Source organism: Pagrus pagrus (assembly GCF_965226575.1).
Source record: "Pagrus pagrus genome assembly, chromosome: 16".
Taxonomy (NCBI): domain Eukaryota; kingdom Metazoa; phylum Chordata; class Actinopteri; order Spariformes; family Sparidae; genus Pagrus; species Pagrus pagrus.
Genome location: NC_140200.1, coordinates 24247542 through 24270857, shown reverse-complemented (window position 1 = coordinate 24270857; position 23316 = coordinate 24247542). Strand labels below are relative to the sequence as shown.

Below are 23316 nucleotides of genomic sequence, written 5' to 3'. Positions count from 1 at the left end.
AAAGAAAATCAAACAGTTATGCACAGAGAATCCTCCAGGGGGAGCAGGTGCTCTTCCTCTGAAGTTCCAAAGCCGCTCAGGTTCACAGGATGCAGCTTCAGCATCACCAGCATGAATGCCTGCACATCTCTGAATTTATTTTTCATGCTTTGAAAATTGAGTCAGTGCTGCTTGTTTCCCTTCATTAATATGGAATATGTTTTTCAATATTTCTCTCTGTAGGGTAAAAAAATCCCATGAGCCACTGTGATTTCAGCAGTAGGGAATACCACATGAATAAAATGGTGCTCCATGCTGCACTGTGTCTTCTCCCTCCATTAATCTATTCCTTCCTCTTCACAGTTCTTACTTCCTTATCCCCTCCCTCCCTCCTCCTCATTCCTGTGATATCTATACTCCTTCTCCTTTATTTTCCATTTCACCATTTTGCTCTTCTTCTTGTCTTCCTGTGTGGGTGGGGAGAAGAAAGGGAGGGTGACTGGAGCTGGAGCTGAAACTGGAGCTTGCCCTTGCATATATGCTCTTTGCTCTTCACACAAACAGCAAGAACTTGCAGTAAGGTGTGGACGATGCAATTGGCAGCGGTGGCCTCGCTGCTGTCGTAGTGGCGATCACAGCAGTGGAAGCAGAGCAAGCAGCTGGCAGGATGATAAGCAGCGGATAAAATCCAGGGCTTCCATGAATATTTCATTTCTGCAAGATGCAAGCAGGCAGGAGAGGGCGAGAAGGAGTTCGAGGGGAAAAAAGTGGCAGATTGAGAAGAATTCAGATGTTCAGCTGCTATTTCTATCTCCCCTCCTTCTCACTTTACTCGTCTGCCTGTTACTGCTTTTTCCACCTTCCTCTCACCGTGCCAGATGGGCTGTTTTCATCATCTGCTTGGCTTTTGTAATTAGTACCGATGAGCTTCCCTGCAATGTCATAAATGTTGAGGCAGATGTGGGAATGTCATTTTGTTTCTCTGCCTCTTTACTAGTCAAAAATGCCAAAACACATGCAGATGTGTAAAAGTCCAGGACAACCTGCCTTCCTCACATACACAACTTCTGTTATGTTATGCATGTGATGTAACTTCACTACTATTGGAAGTTAAAACAGCTCAACGTTGACATTCACCTTTCACACTGGACACGAGCAGCCGTCTCCTGGGTGAAAGTCCTGTGCTTGTAAGGATTGGGCCTCGTAAATAGTAAGAACTCATGGTTCATCAAAAAATATGACTATGTTAAATTAGAAGTGAATTCAAAAATATTTGATACTCAATATTTGAATTCAATATGATATAGTAAGTCCAGTTTATGAGATACTAAGCACTAAATGTATAAATGAAGTTATAGTAATTAATTATGAGACACTATTTTCTTCACTTGGTTCGTTTAAAAGCTAACATATTATCTCATCATTTTGACTTATTGTGAATATTTTTATTTTCGTCATGTCTAACTTTTCATATATTCATTTTGGCAGATGTGGGCTTCCATACAGGGGAAGATGTACTGGAGTTAAGGGGGTCTTTACATATTATAGCTTCCTTTTTTTTAACATTTTAAATGTAGCTCAGAATTAGCTCTGACATACATGTGGCCTTTAATGTTCCATAGATTTTGTTTTGGAAAAGCCGGGGATGAATATAGTAGATACCAGGTGGAACATATCTCTTATGTTTCCTCGTACTCAGTATTGTAACATAGCGTATTTTTTTACCCAGGCTGATACTGTGTGTGCCTCTAACCTTGATTTATCCAGGGAAGCTTTGCTGAGTATACACGAGCTGTTTTCACATCGTCCAACTTCCCACTTTAATCATCCGACACTTTCACACGTGGAAGCTGCCCAGTAAAACCTTCCTTTTCTTCCATTTGTCAGAGAGCAGCGCCACTCGAGCAGTGAGTTAATTTGCTAAAGGACACTTTGATGGATGTAATTTGTTGAATGGGGAAGTCGTGAGCGGCAGTTGATGCTAGTTTTCTCTTCACTTCAGCTATCTTGAGATGTCAAAATTTATTTCTTTGTGATTAATTAGGTAATGGATGCATGGTGGTTGCAATGTCTGCCCGTTGTTGACTACAGTAAAATATGATGTGCTGGTTAGTCAGATTGCATCAGTCGCTGTCAGTCTAAGCTCTTTACTACTCTGTCAGGTTTAGTAGGCTCGTCCCTCCTGAAGGCAGCAACACTGGGACAATAGCTGTAAAACACAGACGCATGCTGGCAATTCGGTGATTGCAATGAGTGTTGTAAAAAACAGGAACCACAGCTGCACACAAACTGTCTCAACGGACACCAGACAAAAGCTTCATACCATAGAGGTTGACCTTGAGTGTGACTTCATCAAATAGATCCTGCTGAAAAAACTGTCTTTATTTAACCTAAAGCTGCTGTTGACCCTCCACCGGTAACAAGGCGTGATATTAACAGTGTATGAGAAAACACAGCCCCCTCATTCATTCCAATGAGACCTCTATGATGGATTGGTTGTAATATCCTTGTGTTGGGTGTAAAGTGTTGGGCAGGAATGTAATATTTAGCATTGCTTAACAAAAACGTGGAATACAATTTAATTCTGTAATTATTTGTTAGTAATACTAGCAACACTCTGACTTTGATATTTTCCTGTCTCACCAGTTGATTGAGAGGGTAATTGTGTAAATTTCCATTAAAATGAGCCTATCAGTACCTCCAAAGTTGTCATGTTAATGACACGCTGCAGGTTAGCTGCTGATGTAGACACTTCACAAGACGCACACTGGCTCACCTATATGTCTACGTGTTTGCACTTGTTAAGTAGATAGTAATGGCGTGACTTGTGGGTGTTGAAACTTTGGCTGAGTGTCAAGCCATATGGAAACTTCTGTACGGGCTCAAATATAAGATGTTTGGATTAGACATGTATGTAATTCACAGCAGCAGGGGCTCACTTTAAATATACGAAGTCACTGCATTAAATTACATTATGACAGTGTTGCCTTTTGCAATCAACTGAACAGACCTCGTCTCACCCCTGCCTGCGTTGGCTGCTTAAAATGTAAAAATGCAACATGTTCTCACTCCCAACTATAATTCAGCAGCTTGTTCAGTAGTCTAAAGCATTACACCATGACACTGCACTTCCCCCTCTAGTGTCACATCTCACGTAATGACATGACTTTTGTGCAGATGTACTAAAGGGTTTTACAAGCCGGGACAGGCCGGTGCTAGCTGGTTAGCATGCTAACTTCAGTAGATATCTCTGCAATACAGTACAACACATTACACAGACATCTTTGACCTCACATCAACACTTCATAATATTGTTTTTGGAATGTTTTACATATCTTACAAATTGCCCCTTTTGATATAATCCATAAAAATGTTGCCCACTGGGGCTTTTAAAATGTAATGTTGTCAAAAACAAAGTCAACATTTGTTTTCTCGTCACAATGATACAATTATATTGCAATCAAAAGAATGAAGAAGACTGTTTTATTCTCACTTCCTGTCCACTGCCATGTATTTTTAGCTCACTGACGGAGAATATACTCATGAAATGGTAAAATGATACTCACAACAAAAACAACAGACATCACTCACAGGTGTTTCATAGACAAAAGCTCTTTTAATGAAAATCATGTTTTTTTTTTCTTCTGTCCAGTAAAAAAGATTGATCATATGCATACTATTTATAGCTTCAACATAGCAGGCAGTAGAAAAAGAGTTTACATTTAAAATACTCAGAGCATTCAAAAGCATACATCGTCTAATAAATTGAAACTGAGACATTCCCGTACATCATCGACTCACTACGCTTCTACTTTTGGCTGGTCTGACCGGTGGCGTTCAGCTCCTCGCTACAAGAGAAATGTATACAGTATGCAAGCCTGGGCTCAAATTCTATCCAAAATCCTTCCACGTGTATGCCCACACCAGCGATATCAGGGATATCAGGATCAGGCTGTCAGGAAGCTGCTGTAATGTGTCGAGTGAGCTCAATCTATCACTGTGAGAAGCTTTAGAATTAAGGATTCAGGATAATATTTTCACCCAGGTGATTTCACTCTGACACATCTGACTTTTTTTTGTGTTTCTTTTTTGTGTCAGCGGAGATGGCTAAGCTAGGATGTCCGAGAGGGCTTTGCTGCTGATCATTTATCCGCATTTATGGAAGACTGCTTGTTCATTTGCTGCTGCTGTGAAGCTTTGTGTCATCTCACACAGCTGATGTTGACATCTGAGAGAAAGTTCATGAGTGTACAACTACAACAGAAGTCACACACGTCACAAAAATATACAGAAGCTGATGTATTTCATCGAACCTTCACTGGATACCATGTGTGTTTATTTCACTTGCAACTTTGTTCACTTCTATTACAGGGCCAGTGCATGTCAGCGTATTGATATATTGGTGGTTTTGCATCTGTGTCATGCATGCAGTATGTTGCTGATGCTTGTGTGTGATTCAGTTATTGACTGCAACTGAAGATTTATATTAATTTAAATAGTGCACACTTATTGTTTAACCTAACGTTTGGGCAACGTGATACTAAAGAGCTGGAGTAGGTTCTATGTTACAATAAATACCAAAATATCAGATCTTACACTGTTGTAATGGAAATGAAATGGTTATCATAAGTTCTGTTTTCTAATTAAATTATTTGTTACTTTTTTGTGCTATTCCTTTGTTTGCGAGTCTTGGAAATGATAAACATCTTAACTATTTTATGCTACAGACCAGCAACTTCGCAGTCACACCAGCAGTTTTGTAGCCGTCGGGTGCTACGTCCACACTAAGCCAGCTAATTTTTGTAAAGATTTCCATCTGTCGTTAAAAAAGCCTGACCAGTAGGCAAACCACGTACTGTAGCCTCGGTTTCTTTGTTGCGTTTTGGACGTCACAGAATGGATTCTAGAAGTTTGGCACCACTCAGGGGTCATATGGTAGAAAAGGAATATATGCATGAAAACGTGTAAGGATCGTAAACTGAGCAGATGGATTGCTAAAATTAAACATGGAGGCTAAGTAAGGCTTCTGAACTGTGCATGGCATTCAGAACAAAAGTGGAGAATTTAGTTTGTCACTGAGTTCTCATACCAGCGAAATGAAACAACAGACTATCTGGTAGAATACTGAGAATATTATATTATGTTGTATGCTGTGCCTAATAGACTGGACACAATCCAGTTACAGCATGTTCACATTGTACAAATTCATCTTTCATCGACAGCAGTTGGATCTCAGAACACCTGGCATACACTGATTTACATGTATGTATCAATACAAACCTACACAGTCTACTCAGCCTTCAGTGGCACTAATACTAGTATTATTGTACTAATAATGCTCAGACACGTTTTAATTTTCCATTTTTCTGAAACAGACTATTGACCTATGCTTTTATTCAGTGGTTATAAATAACCTGAACACTACCCGCATATTCTATAGGTCAAAGGTCGATATCGTAAGTCTTATTATTCTCATGAATTTAACCTGTCTGAGCTGTCAAAGCAAACCTTTCCTCCCCTCACAGATTATGAAGCCAAAAGCACCATTTATTAATCAGTGTGCTCAGATCATCTGCTTTAGAATGAAGCTACCAGTTAGCCGGACAGACAGTAACTCCTGCTGAGATCAAATCAATTTTATGATTATGAGGTTGTCTTACAAACTCAACATGAATACATCTTAATGACAACAGCCATATTGATTAATCAGCTAAGATCACATTAAAATGAGTGATTACAGAGAGGGTTAGAAGTAACAAAATGCTTGAACTTAAGCCGCCAACGCCAACAGGTCTAACATCACAGTTTCCTGAAAGCTCAGGTTACCCAACAGAGAAACACACTACCTTACACAATGCCTTGTACAATCCTTTGTGAAGAAAGTGAAATTTTGGCAGCGCAGCAGCTTCAGAATTTCATCTATGTCTACACAGGATGCATTTAGGTGCAGTATTAAGTGTAGGTCAACCACTATTTTGGCAGCTCTCAGAGCCCAGCACACAATCATCTTAGTAATACCCGAAAATGCACTTGAAGCATACAAATAGTCTATGATTTGGAAAGCAGTTATGGCTGCAGTAAAACCAGCCCATCCTCGTCAGAAAAACAACTGTGAAAGCAGCTTATTATGACGTTTCTTTTTATAGGCAATTAATACAGCAGCGAAAGAGGAAGTCAAGCGAAGTAGTATAAAGAGCCATTGTGCCACACTGTTATCCTAACCCTAAACAGAATTTTTGTTCCCTAAACCTAACCAACCTGCGACTGTAGGAGGTCTGGTACATGTGTTGCTAAAGCACGCTCTAAGTGTTTTGGAAACGGTGATGTATATTGTTTTGGGAGTCGCTGGCAATCGACCTATTCATTCATTGTGATATAAGGATGTGTTGGTCTGTGTCTACACGGAATAGTTTCGGGCACAGTATTACATTTAGGTCAACAGCTATTTGGCAGCGCCCAGAGCCCAACACACAGTTACTGTAGTTACACTGGACAAAAAAAAGACTCTCAAACGACTTAAAGCATGAATATTATGTTTCGGGAAGTGGTTAAAGCTGTGTGGCTGGATGAAACACAAGATCTTCCACAGCCTCCGTAGACAGATGGATCGATTAAAATAGGAGCAAATCTGTTCCATGAGACACACCTGACACAGATGACAGATGTGTGGATGGACGGCCAAAACTGAGAGAAAAATGGTTCCTTTTCAAATTTAGCTGGTTTAGTGTGGACGTACTCTGAATGCCAAGTTCAAGAGAATATATCTTTATTATATTTCCAGTGTTTTGTCTCTTAACGCACTATTTTCAACAAACTTTCTATCATCACTCCATCTCTTGTAAGCATCCCTGCACAGTGATAGTCACAAACTGTAAGTAACTAGTAAAGCTCTCGGTTCACTCACTCTCACGTTGGGCAAAAGCTGATGGACCTGCAGTCTCTATGAAATATATATTCATATACCACTCAACCTATTCACTGCCCAAAGTCTTCAGGATCTCTTTTTTTAGCTGGAGAGAGAAAGAGCAGAAGAGAGAATTCTATGGAAGTAATTATCACAGCAGTCCTCAGCAGGGAGTTCAGACTGCCTCAATAGATTGTAAAAAAAAACAACCAATCCAAATGAAACAGATAGTGTGGAAGGGTATATTAAAGGTAAGTAGTGTTGTTAACAAGATTATTGATCCAGTTATATATTTATTTATATATTTGGAGTATGTATGTAGAGAACTGCAGATATATTATATAACCTAATGAAGGAATAAATTATAGAACTGATTGGTTCACAGCCTGGGAGCACACACTTGAAGGCTGGGACTGTGCAGGCACACAATAATGATGTGACACAAATCTGTAAAGGGGGAAGACTGGTGGTGTTAAAGGAAGGCGCTCAGGAGGAGACGATGGGGAAGGAGAGAGAAGGTGAGAAAGAGAGGAGGTGGGGTGAGAGGGGAGGAAGGTGGGATAAGAGAGGAAGCATGAATAATCCATCGGAGAATCACGACAGGATTAAGACAAGGTGGGAGCCAAAAATATCCCCGGCCAAGGAAGCTTGGCGCAATAACGCTGCAACGGAGCACAACACGACAGCAGCCACTCCTGCTGCCAGTCTCCGTCAGCTCAGGAAGTAAAACGTTAGGAGGGATTATAAAAAGCCACTGTGATGTCGCTGTGTACAGTAAAACTTCCAGCGTCATGCAGTACAAAGCTGAGACTCACACCAGTCTGTCTACTTTCCACTGCCGGCATAAAACACATAGAACTTTTAGTGAATATGACAACAAATGAAGGGAAAACTAGACAAGAACTAGAAATGTCCTTCATCCATACAGAATGTTTACTAAATCCCCCAAAATTAATTCGGATTGATTTTAATTTACTGATCTTCAAAAGGGGCACTCCTGCACATATAGTGTGTGTTTGACATGTAGAGTGCTACTCCCTATGTGAAAACAAGACAGAAAACCTGATGATGTCATCTGGGTTATCTTACAGGTACATGAATCTCTCCTTAAAATAACCAAGGCTGCTCTTACCACAGACATAACAAGAACTAGATACCAAAGATGGCCCCTATTTAGTCCAATGAGATTGCTTCCATGGTGCATACATCAAAAAAGTATTTTGCTTCCAGGTCTACTCAGCTCAGCTCACTTTACGACTTTATGACATTGCAGATTTTTAAATCGCTTTTCTCAGCTTGAGGAAAGTTTTACAAACATAAAACCTTCATGGATCAAAAATTCATACTAGGAAAGAGTCATAATTGAACTTGGTTGCAGTTTGAGGTGTCCTGTCAACATGTCCTGTAATGGTGCTCTATGAGGAAATTTTTTGCTGCAATACCACAAGCGGCCACTGGGAAAAATTCATTTAATTTGATATTAAGCTTAAACGTTTTCTTATGCAAATTAGTCTTTAGTCAAATTGTCACAAACTAGTGATGCATTAAACCTTGACAGGGTAATATTCCATTGAGTAAATACTGGTTGGTTTCTGGGGGACGGCTCATTAGGGGCCCAAAACTCATTTTTGCCCCGAGGCCCTATAATGAGTAGATTCGGCTCTACACAGTGGGAACTAAAAGTCAGGCTATCTTGGTCTCTGCTGCATTTATTTTGACCTTTCTTTTATAAAACATTGTCTCTCCCAAGTCACCCACCCTTATGGAAGTGGAATACAAACATGCCAGAGTGCCGCTTTAAACATGCAATAAAATCTGAGATTATTCTGAGGTAATTCCATTTTCTTTCACTGAGGGGGACATTGTCTTGACAGTGGGGAAATCTGCCCTTTTAAAGATAAGAGTCACTTTGTTATGTAACAAGCAATCGGCTTTTGTCACAAGCAGCAACTTTACACGCTGTGAGTAAAATAAGTCAGTAAGACTTGTAACGCCAGCAAAGGACTCGACATGTACATTTCTTGCCGTGCTGCAGTCACCCCCCATTCAGACAACATTACCCATCCCCGGAAAACTTCCCATCATCCCTGCTGCTGGAATCTTCTCAAATTCAGATGAGGGCTTACCTCCTGTTTTGCCTGCATCCTTTTTCTTTATCTCTTCCCTCCTCTAAGACTCTCATCCTTGCCTACGTTTACTCACTCTTTTTCCACCCTGTATTTCTCTCACTGTCACTTAAGTCAAATGAGGTTAAATCTCCCTGCTGCTTGGTAAGAGGCATAGATTAGCAAAACAGAGTTCAAGCTCTGCCAACACCTAAGAAGGCGACCAGAAAAACAAGCACAACAAAGACCTGGCTGGTAATTTTTTCTGTTCTTCTTTAAAGAGTATACCTTGGCAACATGTGTGCACATGTGTTTGTGAACGATACAGCGCCATGCATAGCTGTACACGGGTCTAACAGCTGAGTGACATTAGCATTTACATGACATGGGGAATGTTAACAGTGAACTAGAATTGGTGAGAAGGGGATTACAATGAATTCTTTTGCAAAATCCCAACATGAGAACTGTAATTTCTAGGCACATGCATGCACTTCTCTCAGTTTCGTAGCAACAACATAGGTACAACTTCATGTGACTGTGAGTGATTGTTGTAAGCTGAATAGATATGAGAAAGGCAATAAGAATGAACAGCATTTCAAAGCCTAAATTACACTGTACCACAACAATATCAAATGACAAGTTACCCTCCAACTCAATACACTTGCACCCACCTATTATACACCACACAAACAACCAACATCAGATGACATTGTCATCTCGTCACAGTGTATCTTTACTGCACCTGGTTCTAAAGACGTACTTCACATTGACATCTCAGTCACAATGTAAGAAAAATACTCCACCTGAAAAATATTAACATCTGTACTGAAATATTGGAAAACACATGTAAGGCAATGCCACTGATAATATGAAGAGTACAGACTTATGAAGCTTCCAGGTGTTGACAACACTTAAAGAGGAATACCACCCAGTTTGAGAAACCACACCTGTCAGGTGAACTTTGGAGCAGCTCAGTGAGTTGGCCAGGAAGCTGTCTATTCTGAACTAAATTCTAATGCTGTCACAGGAAGCAAAGCAAATTTTTGGAGCATCGGATTTACAAAAGTCAATGCAAAGACATGAGTAAAGCGGGCGATGAAAATAATGATGCAAAATTTGTGTAATTTGGGCATTTGTTTAAGATGAAAATATTCAACTTTTGATAAAAATGTGCACGTCTCTACATCCATGGTGTACACAATACTCAGCAACAGCCCGCGTCACCATGGATGTAGAGATGTGCACATTTTTATCAAAGACTTGGGTGGGGTGACGGAGCCGCTGCTCAGCTGTTTAAAGCCAGCTAGCTCTGGAGGAGCCGTGCAGAGCCAATCCTTCTGGATGAATTAACACCCAGAATCACATTGGATTCTGCTCTGGTGCTGAGCCATTTACTGAGGTAAGAAGAACTCAGAGATTACTTTTTAACTTTTGGGATTAAAAAGTGGATTTATCTTCACTCCCATTTATCAACCCAACTGCAGCAGTGATCCGCGGAGGTGACCTCCATTGTCGGGTGTTTTTGTTCTGTATTGTTGACTGCTGCCTGGAGCTGGAGGGGAAATGTACTTTACTTCATGAATTTACAGAGAGAAGAGGGGAAAAAGAAGCGAGAGAACCAGAGTCTCTGGTAAGTGCTGATGTTAGTGAGAGGTTTAACTGAATTCCGTCACGGTCATACGTATGCAAAATTAACAGTGTCGAATACTCGCCTCCCGTGCACTTCCATTTTGTGAGAACGAAGAAAAAATTTAACATGTGCATCCAGCAGCGAAGCAAATTGGCATCATGGCTTCATGCGGAGCTCAACTTAGCGAAGTCGCAGCACAACTAATAGCAGAGAAGTGTGAATGGTTGACCCCTCAAACGGACTACAAACAAGCAAACTGAGTTCCCTGTGCCTCACATCCTGCACTGCCCACAATCGGCAAATCAGCAATCATTTGCTTTGCATTCGGTGTGAACACACCATAAGGTGTTCTGTAGCTTAGATTAACATGATGTACCCTTCTTTTAGCTTTTGACTACCTTAAAAGATTGCTCTGAGAATACTTTTGATCTTAAAAGGTCTCTTTTTATGACGTGTAAAAAGAGACCGTTACTTTAAAAAAACGTGGTTTGAGGGAGAGCTGACCATGCGAATAAGACTGACTGGCACATGTACCTTCTTAAACTGAGTGGTATACCATTTTAAGACACAGCATATAAGGCTCAGACTTTGGCTAAATCAAACCTACAAAAATCCCCTAAATACATGGTTACATCAAATAATAACTAAGAGTATTATGTGTCCATGTCAGACACTCTTAGAGTGTCTTAGACTTACACACAAGCTATCCTTGTTGCAGGTGTTTCAGTCATCAATGTGAAATCAGGACAGTTATACAAGATCAGTTAGACAATGCTGTATGTACAAGGATAAGGAAACAGTAGCACTAAAATATGCAGATATAAAGGTATACGGCATATGTTGATACTTCAAATGAATCATGAAGTAAAAGAAAATCATTATATAAACATACTGAAGATAGATAGATAGATAGATAGATAGATAGATAGATCCCTGTATTTAAGCTTACAGTTGTAACAGTGTATGAAGCAAACATTGCCACTGAGCTCAAATGGGACTGAGGTTACTAAAATAACTTCTCCTCCTTTTACGCTTGTTACCTTCTGCACAATGTTGAAGCGTTATGAAAAATTCTGTACTAGATGCCATTAAATAAGAGGTTTGATGAATGGGGGTGTTGTGAGCCTGTTTGTATTTTTCAGTTGATATACATGATAGATGAGTTACAATAAAACAGCAATTTGTCCTCTGAGGCCGTGGTCGAAACAGATCTGCCATGTAGATTATTCAACAAGCGAGGTGGTTGCATATTTTTATTGCCCTGTATTGTGGAAATATTGTGCTGTCCCTGGTTGTATAAACTGAAAATGTGCTGGTGCATGGTCAAAGGACTCTGTGAGATTTACAGTACACCCATCTACCTGCCCAAACAGTGACTTCACCACCAAAGATTTAAGCAATTTATTTCTATTTTACTGTGTTTTTGCTGTTCGATGATCATGCATTACTAGTTCATTAGTTTAGAGAAAAATAGATTCTGTGGCAACCTAACCTAACATCTCATTTGAAGCCCATCTGCCATGTGAATATTTAGCTGTAATGTCACAGTATCAAATACATTTCAGTTATGATATTTCCATAGAAGATAGAAAAGGGGCTACAACACACCATATAGCAGGAGTTTATAGAATGGATTCAATGAAACTGTAACATTAGAAAATGTGCAGCACTCGAAGAGGTATAATTGACTATAAAATGGTCACCATTATCTGTTTATGAGAAGGAATGCTGCATTTATGGATGAAGGTTAGTTTTTACATGATGATAAAGCAGGTGAATAAATCAAACAATCTCATTTTACTACAAATGCATAGGAGTCAAACAAACAGTATTTGTGGACACATGTACTCAGATGAAAATTTGAAAAAAACCAACAAACAAAAAAAAAAGCTTAGCTTTTTAGAGCAGAAAGCATGTCAACCTTGAGAGTATCTGTTTTTTAAAGAATACGGCTCGCAATGTTCTGAATCTTACTGTCAAAAAATCTCATGAGAAGACCAAAACCACCAAAGAATTGATCCCATTAACAAGTATTCTGTGTGGTCCCAAGGCCTGATAGGTCTTATCACTGTGCCATGGAACCCCATACTTCTACAAATGCACTGACGACTCTTGACTGAGTAACAATTGTTAATACTGTGGTGTCAAACGTGTTTAGGAAATATTTTAGCCTTTAAAAAAAGAAATCAACAATATATTTAAAAATGTACCTCTTCACTTGGTCCCATTGAGGATGGGAAGCAATTGAACCACTGAACCTCATAAAGATGGGTACCAATGGGATCTGTTCCCGTTGTAGATCGGTTACCATCTAGGTTCCCATCTTTAATGTGAACCAATGGGCTTCTTGCTCAGTACCACAAACAGAGTGGGTACGACTAACAAATTGTTGGTTGTGGTCTTTGGTCAAGTGATTTGTTGACAATAGGAACAATGTTCTATAATGCCAAGAACATACTTTAAGCTGGCTTTTCCTCAAAAGATGTTTGTCAAACGTTTGTTTAAAATATCAGCTGTTACACGCTGTTTCATTAACCCACTGGTACAGCCCAGTCGCCAGGATAAAACATTGGAACAAACAGTTTTCCAAACCACTGATACAATCACATTTGTATGTGTCATAGGCTACGTACCTTATTGACATTTCTATAAAATGTGTCATAGGGTTGCCAGGCCAGTGACCACAGTTCACATTTTCAACATTTTTAAGATTGACAGCACTAGATATTTTTAAGGAGACCTCGGGCCAATTTTCAGTGATGTTTGTGGTGACAAAAAACTGCTACTTTTGAAGTCAGGACATCTCCTGTCATGTTTGTGCCTGACCAAAACATGTATTTTAAGCCAAAATATGATCTTTTCCTAACCGTTACCAAGTGGTTTGTGGTGCCTAAACCCAAATCTATCCTAAAGAAACATAAAGTTACAATTAATGGTAACAATGATGGGTTTCAACATATTCGTGGTAGAAATGCACATTGCCCACATTTATTCTGGCGATTGGATTGATTGGTAAGACTCAATGTGTTGCCATAGAAGAATTATTAGTACTCATTTCTAATGCTATTTAAATACACAGTAGCCTAATCAGACAGCATTTGGCATTGGTAATGATGCTAATTGTAAGAAAGCTGAAAAGTGGTCAATGCGACTAGGTCACAGCAATAGCCTTCAAGGCAGCAATGACAGGTTGCCTAAGAGGGCACCAAATATATTAAGGACTGAAGAGTTAACAATAATGCTAAATATTGACATCTTTGCTGCTAAGCTCTTCCTGCCATATAGCAAACTGTAACTGATGTATGTCAGACATAAATTGGAGATTCCATCTATACTCTGGAAATTTCTAACCTACATTTTTGTTAAAAGTCTTTATAAAGCCTTATAGACTGTTCTGATTTCCTTAAATGTGAGGGCCAAGTAGAGAATATGAAGGAGTCAAGACACACAAACAAACAATAAAATGGTGGCCACAGTTTCCCAATATAAAAACGTGAATCATCAACAAACATTGACACTGCAGTGTGCAAGGAATAAGATCTAGTAGTATACTGGTAACATTCCACTGTTTATTACTGGCCTACTGTGTTCAACTTTTTTCCCTTTTTATTTTTTTAAGAAAATTCTGTCATTAAAAATCTTTCTATAGTATATTTTTTTCTTAGAAAATATAGAAAAGAGTAATTTACAGTTATTTTACACATGGGATATCCTCTGGCTTTTGTTTTGGAACAGATATGACTCATTTTGTTCTTTTGCAGCACATGGTGTTACAGAATATGCATCGAAACAACAAACATAAGTCACTACAGCGTAGCCAAAATGAAAATACGCAGACTTCATACAGAAAAATTAAATACATGCATACATACAATACAGTGCCATGCAAACACAGTCCATTTTGGGAAGTAAATTATTTAAGATTTGCATTTCTCTCCCGTGTTTCAAACATTTCATGCCTTCTTGCTATACATACATGACATGGCTTTTACATAATGTGACGTTCACTGCAGCTACTGCAGGAAGTAGCTTGCCAAAAACTCCTCATTTCTAAGTAGGGCATTGTTTGGCTGATGAAATATAAGGTTTTTATCATTGACAAGTCAGCACTTAAGACTACTTTGTAACTCCACAGAAGCAGGGAATGTGTTTTAAGGAAAGTATGACTGTTAAAATATCATTCTTTTCCATATTTGTCTCACATTGATTTCATCGCTTTTTTGATATCTACTGATTTCTCACTCGACACTGAATGACAATCTTCTTCCCTCAAACACTCCTTTGTCCAACATTCACACATATATTCTCACTGACATTTGGTCCAATATGAGCATTCGAATCAACCCCAGCTGCCTGGTTCGCTGTCCTATGTGAGAGGAATTCAAATTCTCAGTGGCAGCACAAAAAAACCCAGCCAGCAGTGTCCCCACAATGACAGCCCCTTAAGAACCAGCCCATCGCCTGAGAAGGTATTGACTGGTCTGCAATCAGCCACATCTGCTCACATATGGGGCCTCTCTATCACATGCCACCAGCTAAGATCTGCCTGCCAGGGGTCAGTGAGAGATAGGTATCTGTCAGGGCTGTTGACCTTGAGTGTGTTTGTTTTGGGACTGCAACAGAGATTCTTATCAGGCCTTGGCACACAGAGATAATACTGTTTACCCTCTGGGGAGACAAAAGCCATTTAGGACTTCTAAGACTGAATACTGAAGAAGGGTATTTGTGGAATAGAACCCATTTTTGATGGAATGTTATTTGAAGTATTAGGGCAAAATAAACTCAGTTACTACATGGACAAGACCAGCTCCAGCCCTACAGGTGGCAGCAGTAGTCTGCACCTTCCCTTTTGCAACCGATAAAGAACTGAAGTCTTGACGTCACTTCCAGGCTAGATGCAGCTTCATTAGCCTCTGCAGCTCAGTGGAATCTCATTCAGGGTGTCTTTAATTGTCTTTCCTGAAAACTTGATTTCATGGGGTATACTGTCCATATTCTAAGATCAATGAATGGCTTTTAAAGTACTTGTTATTAGCATTTGAACCAATCGTGATTGTGAAAAGGTGAAACAAGGAATTTATTAGCATTTAAAAAAAACTGTTAAAACTGTGACATTTTTCTATCATGACCTTGTGCATGTAATATATCATTGTAACTGGTTTATTTCGTAGCCTAGCTAGTGTTTGTCACATCATTAACCAACTGCGGTCTAAGGCATGGGGAAAACAGTGTTCATTAAAGCACCACTAACTGATTTTTGTCACTTTGGGGCGGCGGGACATCGTAGAAACACAACTTGACAAATGATCACCTTAAAAAGTTGCTTTGACAAATGTGTAAACGAAACTGCCTATTTAAACATCCAGTGGATACAGAGCAACATTAGCATTTGGATTGTGTTTCAGAATGCCTGACTAATTACAGCAACATTATGTAACTATTTTACCTTAAAGGGCTTAGATTCATTTTGATGGTACACTGACTTGTAATGTTGTGAATGGTGTCTCTACCTCAGCCACACTAACCTATGCCTTTCAACACCATGTAACCTTATAGAGCGGGTAGCATCACAGTGCATAATGATGTAAGGCAGTAGATCACAGACAGGACCAACTATCATCAGTTTAGTGACACTGGATCATATTTTATGGGAAGAATATAAAAATATCTGGTTTCCTCCTGATGTCCTCCGACTGCTTTGCCTCAACTCTGTGATTTAGGGAGTTTCCTGAAAGCAACCTCTAACTGCTGCATACTGTAGCTACGAGTTAGCACAGCTAGCTGACACTGCCTGGAGCACTGCCAGGGCATGTTGGTGTTTACACCGCTATCACAGCAGCTTTGAACCGCCAGGAGGAGGAGGTTTTCAGGTCCGTAACTCGGCAAGACTCAAAGCCACAATTGTTGCTGTTGAACAGTAAATAATATTAGCTGGCTTGCTAAGTTATGTCTTGTGCTGTTGCACTAACTTGATATTTAACTGTGTTAGCAAAGTTGTCAACTTGCCAAGGCAGCCCATTTTGACAGAGGTTTAGCCGTTAGCATGTTATAACTGGGTGGTACGGGTTACATTAGCTTGGCATGCTGTTACTGCTCTGAGCTGTGTGCAACGCTTGTCATGCCAGTTTTCAAGACATTCTACGACCTTTTTGTAGTAGGAACGTACATTACATCTGACAAATTGTTCAAGAAACCAGGGATTTGTATTTACGATGGTGGTATTGCACCAAAATACCAAAGTGGCATTCTTTTAGCTCTTTCTTGATCTCCTCTGACTCAGGAACAAATGTGGCCCTTAGCTGCTCAGCTATGTTCACCATCTAAGGGGATTATGAATGAGGTTTTCTTACTTCTGCAACAAAGCCTGGAAGATCTAGTCTGACTTCAGCTCTCTATCAGTTTATTTTACACTGTTCAGAGACAGTAGTGTACTTTACAAAAAGTGCCTCACTGTTTAATTTAAGCCTGTTATATAATCTGCTTCACAAACCTGAACATTAAGTCACTAAATTATCTTGAATAATTCATGATTTATGATTGACTTATGTGAAAGTTCAAACTTACTGAGACTTTTTTGTTTTTATAGAAATGTGTCAAACAAAAAGAAATTCTGTACACTATTTGGCACCGCTGCTAGTTTTGAGTCACATTCAGACCTTCCAATTGCCAGTGCCATACCAGTCAGCTTTTATAAGTGGATCATAGAGACATTCATACTCTCACAGAAACTTTTCATCGTTATCAACCTGCTGGAAAGTTCAACATTTCAAGCCGTGGAAACACTCTTCACTTTTGGTTTTTACTGTTCTGTTGCGAAAACAGTTTAGGATTTACTTAAGTCATACTCAGGCTTACTGCCTTTTCAAATACTGCTGCACGACAGTCACCTATCACTTCCTGTTCATACACTGCAGCCCACTGCAGATTCTTTTGCCATTGCCAAGACCTTATATGACCTCTGAATTTAAAGCAGAAATATTTGCCTCCTGCTACTATAAACCTAGACTGTTCTATTCACACGATGCATGTGCAAGATAATTCTTCATTATGGACACAGTGTATGCCATCTGCCCGGTTCAGCTGTTCAGCTATTTTAAATGTTACAGAAAAGCATGCGGTGTGCTTTCTTTCCGCAGTTTCTCTCTTTCCAACAGAATTTGGTTACCTTTCTTTTTTCGCTGCTATCGAGGTATGCACAGTAAGGTGCACAGTCATCTCCTGCCCTGTCTTATTTATACACTTTTGTATGATCACACTAACCACCTCCACCAACTTGTCTGAATGTCCTTGGCTTAACAGACTGCTATGCTCCTCACTCTCTTCCTTTGAGATAAGGGCTGCAGGAGATGAACACAGAATTGCTAATATTTAAATGGACTAACATACTGTATGTTTAGAATTTACTTACAGATTTAGCAAGCATAAGTTCTGGTAACTAACTTGTTTTTACACACCAAATAGTTGGGAAAGAGCTGTAGAACCATGAGCGTGTTGCAGTTTGTGCAAATGAGATACACTGTCCAGACTGAAGGACTGAATGACCGACCGAAGGGGCTGCGCTCTACTCTGGCCAGCTGAGCTGCTATTGGTTGGGAGTGACCAGTGCCCACTCTGCAGGGGACATCTCGCACTCCCCTGCACCTCAAGAAGTGCCTCACCATTTGAGAGCACCTCTAATCCACCAAGAACTGACGGATACCCACTGATATTCATTGCTAAAATCACAAACTACTCAGACGTTTGTCACATGATCAGGATTCTCCCTGACTTCGATGCACTCTATCTCCTCCCTTTCTCTTTCCCTCTCCCTTTCCCGCTCCCTCTCCCTCTCCCGCTCTTTGCGCTTGGCCCGTTTCTTTTTCTTGTGTCTCTTTTTGGACGGCGGGAAGAAGGTCAGGAAGACAGGCAGGATGACAAAGCAGTGCAGCACGGTGCAGCCCGCGGTGAGGAGCGAGCACTTGAACAGTGTGTAGGTCAGATTGGAAGGCACAAACACCAGGGGCATGATACCAATCACAAAGCAGGAAGTGTTCTGCAGGATGGCTGCCCCGTGCTCCTCCAGTGCCAACTTGATGCACTGCGTCCTAGTGTGCTCGGTGGCTAGCACAAAAGTGTACAGGTGTGGTGCACAGTGATCCATGGCGAAATTGAGGGTATAAATAAGGCACAGGATTGAGATGCTGTCCATGCCAACGTTCCAGAGGGTCATCAAACCCAAGACGCCCAGCTCCACGGACGTTACAGTGAGGATGAGCCAGAAGTTGCCCAAGGGGTTGATGACCAGGAAGAAAGTGAGGATGAGGATTGTGAGTACGCTGAATCCTGAGGTCAGGATGGGCGAGATGACGGAGGAGCTGTAGCGGTCCATGAACACAAACGTAGGATTGAAGGCAATGAACTTGATGCTGTTGATCAGCATCAACGGACGAAGCTTTTCTAGAAGCTCCACCACCTCTTCGCGCTTCTTCTCCGTCGTCCGTGCCACAAGGTACATCCGTGAGGCAATGATGTCGTACTCATCAGTCTCACGGTTCTTGGAGAATATGATGTCCTCAGTGAAGTGCTGGTACTCCGGGCTTCGCAGGAAGGAGCCCTTGAGGATGTTGATGAAGTCGCTCTTGGTTGATGCACTCACATTCACCACCCGCAGGTAGTGGAAAAAGTTGTCCATCCAGGAGATCTTGTTGAAGCCATGACTCAGAGTCTTCAGGTGCTCCTGCACCGTGGAGTTCCAATACTCGATGGGTTCATAAATGTAAAACCCAATCACAGGACTGTAGTTACTGAAGTATTTTTGCTGGGTCAGAGCATATGAAACACTTGGAGAGTTACTAGCCAGTAGGTTCACAATATTTGATCCATCACTGATTTGTAAACATCCCATGAATGAGAAAGAGGCGTAGATGAGATACAGAATGACCACAAAGGGTTTGACATAAGTGTTGGTAATCCATTCTGTGTAGTGCTCACGCAGGAAGTGTTGGATGAAGTGATTCTGGTAGGGGACGCTGTCGTGGTGTGTGGACAAGTCATGGCCGTCACTCATCATGGTTTTAAACCATGTGGGCTGGCGGTCCAGGTACTCCACTGAGGGGATTTTACAACAGAAAACACTGTGGTAGCGGTTCTGCTCCAACTGTCCGGCAAACACCAGGCAGGAGCCGTAGAAAGAGAAAACATAGAAGTAGTTGACCAGGATGGCAACGCACATGCTCTGGCAGAAAATTTTCACAGACTCGATGTTGGTAAAAGGGCTAGCTCCCATGCCAAAGGTGATGATGTAGAGCGAGCTGGTCATGGTGTAGCACACCATCACATCAGCGAAAGCATCCGCTACGCGCTCCTTGAAGGGGAGGTTTTCTCTTGTTCTCCTCCAGCCTGCCAGCAGCTCGAACACCCCTTTAGTTCCATGGCCTGGAAGAAAAGAGAGAGAATGAACTCAGTAAGAATTATGTTTGCACTGATGTGTTAGCACTGTGTTCATCAGAAATGACATGGTCTGGAAAAATGTTCTATTTGCATGATATATAATCCTTCCTAATAAGTGAAAAAGTCGATTTCTCAGGAGAGTTTCAGAATATTTTTTTGTACAACTGGGTAACATCATTGCAATACACAGAATTCTCTGAAACTCAATATTTATTATTGCTACATCATAAAGAGATAACAAAACTTTTTTTCAATAGAATAGAAGAATATCAAAAGAAGAAATATCATTTTGCCAATAACCTCTCAATTTCTTTTCAATTTGAATCATACCCGGTAGACTATTGGTTAAGGCACATTCCTTAGACCTTCATGGTTTGATTTCAGAAAATTGCTTTCAAAAAATAATCTTAAAAAAATAATTCCAGTATATTTTAACATTTCCCTCATTTGCAAGAAGCACTGCTTGATACACGAACCAAAGCAAGCTATAAAAGTTGTCCTCAAAAAGCATGAATTGATGTTCTTTCAGCATCATAACATCCAGACATGGACTTGCTGTTTAACCTACTATTTCTGATTATCTGTGGGCTTCATGCAATGAATGCTGTATAGACTTGCAGAGTGGGAGAACAATTTCAGACGTCCATGGTTCTGAAAAAAGTACCACAAATCTTTTGCATAGACAATGTCAGGTGATTGCCGCTTGAACAGTTCCATTGATTGGATGCGCATGTAATTCTATGCAAAAGATAAACAACTGTGAGTAAATATCTTGTTCTTTGTGTGGCAACCCGCTCTTTATTGTAAGATAATTGCTGTTGGACTTTGTGAGTTGAGTACAAGTACTGCTGTGCTGAAAAAAGTAAGAGTGGCGAAGGGGAAATTCTTTTTGTTATTTTATCACTCACATTACCCACACGCAGTGTATAGAGGAGAATGAGTGAAAGGGCTGCCAGATGCAACGGCGCCCAACGAGCAGTGTTAGGGGTCGGTGCCTTGCTCAAGGGCACCTCAGCAATGCCCAGGATGTGAAGCAGTATTCTCCATTACTAGTCCACATTATACTTTTTTGGTCCGAGGGGGGACTTGAAACGGCCACCTTTGAGTCTCCGAGCCAAGTCCCTACAGACTGAGCTATTGCCGCCCCAAATGCCAGTTCTGGAGGAGAGAGTCAGCTACAGAGCCAGACCTTCTTAGAGGAATAAACACCCCGATTCCCCTCAAATTCTGCTCTGATCCAGAGCCATTAACTAATGAGAGGAGAGCTAAGAGATAACTTTTTAACTTTGGGATTAAAAAGCTGAGTTATCTTTTCTCTGACTTAATAACCTGACTGCAGCAGTGATTTGCGGAGGTGGCCATTGTTGTTGTTTATGTACTGTCATGTTGCCTGCTCACTGGAGCTGACAAGGACACGTACTTTACTAGGCAAATGACTTTACAGCGAGGAAAGGGGAAAAGAAGAGAGAGCACTGGAGTCTCTCCAGGCTCCAGTCTGAGTGCTGAGTTTAGTTAGAGGTTGACCTGAATACAAACAAACAGACACACACAAACCCTCGGTGAATGCTTTTGCTTGTTAGCTTACAGCTAATGTACAGTCTTCTGGCTGTTCGGGACCAATAAACACCCGAGTAGCTAACTCAGGCACAAATGTTCACAGACGAGGTAATGTTTAAAAGTTTTATTCATGTTAAGTGTATTGTTCACAGACGTATCCCTATCCCAAAAGTAGCAAAAAGTAGCAGTTGCTGGAAACATTTGTGATAATGTGAGTAACATTTTAAAAAAATATAACAAAGCTCTAGTCCTTTTGTTGCATGGAGAATGCTTGAATAATAAAACTTTAACTAAACCTCCCCTGGTGCATTTCAATTACTGACCCTGAAACTCAGCGGGCTGTGCCACTAACCTCAAGCAAAAGCTAAAGGTTTTAAATAAAATTCGAAGACTATGATGCCACATTTTAGTCCCAACTGCAACGAATAAATGTTTTGAACTGCACCTCTGACTGGCTTCCTTTCCATAGTAATGGCAACTGATGATCATTATTATAGCATTGAGAACCATCCACCACGTCACCATATCTGCCAGAAAAATATATATAGAAACAGTAGTTTTATTATGTATTTTTTTTTATTATCCAGATGACTTCATTGAAGAATATGGAGGAGATAACTGAATCAAAATCAACGTCTCATCAGCTAAATTATAGGGCCGATATGTTTACAAAGGACATGTTTTGATATATGGTTGTACTTAGATGTTTTGTTGTGATATGGAGATAAATCTTTGTGGGCTTTCAACCTGCTTCCGTCACAATTCATTGGTGTGCGTCAATAAAAGCAGTAAATATGTATGACATCCCCTGATTCTAAGACTCCATTATTGGCTCCTAGGGGCTGCCATGTTAAGTACGGTCTTTAATAAACATCTGTCAAGGTGAATAAAACATGTCCTGATGTTCTGGGTGTTTTTTACCAGCAATGGCAAGCCTGCTAAACAATTTGAGCATGACAAGACAGATTAAACATTCAATTAAAACATACATTTGCGCAGCCTTGGTTTGACTCCTCTAATAGAGACATGGGCTTTCCTTTTCTCTCCATATCTGAAATAGAGCTGTACACTGTCCGCTCTACCATGCATCAGCAAACAGCATCCAAATCTGTCTGCAGCAGGTTCATTCATGTGAGTCAAATCTGTGGGATTTTAAAAAATATAGACATGAATACCCAACGTTCAAAGGCATATGCTCCATAGTGCAAAATCTCCCACACAGGAACACCCGCCCACCCACGCTCACTGTTCATTTATTTGTAAAATGCCGGAGAGGCATTTCTGATGGGGGAGAAAACTGCTATGAGGGAATGTGTTATGAATTCGTGAACACTAGAATCAATTCAATGTTCCTCCAGCATGTAAATATTTCAGTGCAAGTGGACACTGGATCTGGCCCATCCGTATGTTTCACTGCCAACATCAGCTTTGAAATATTCCTTTCAACTGTAGCAGGTGGACAGTGCTAACCCTGACAGCATTATAAATCTCCCCTTGTCTGACTCAGAGAGAAAAGTTAATTAGCTATAAAGGATTAGTCGTATGTAATGAGTCGGCTAGATGACTCTTCCTGCTTTTAGTTTTATTAAGCAGTGCTGCAAGTCAATTAGTTAGTGTCAGTTGGTTTAGAGGGTGTGGAGGGAGAGGGAATTCATGCCTAGGGTTTATACAACATTACACCAAGGGGAGTCAGCATGCGTTTCCCTTCACCG

At 40.5% G+C, this 23316-nt stretch overlaps 1 protein-coding gene across 1 annotated transcript in view; it reads right to left on the bottom strand.

Moving 5' to 3' along the window:
* Window positions 1-3573: 3573 nt before the first annotated feature.
* Window positions 3574-23316, bottom strand: part of ptchd4 (patched domain containing 4) — a 65814-nt gene continuing 46071 nt past the window's right edge. The window contains exon 3 of the mRNA XM_084377992.1: window positions 3574-20032. Coding sequence (XP_084234118.1) covers window positions 18351-20032 — 1682 coding nt within the window. The 3' untranslated portion in view covers window positions 3574-18350. The remainder of the gene's footprint in view (window positions 20033-23316) is intronic.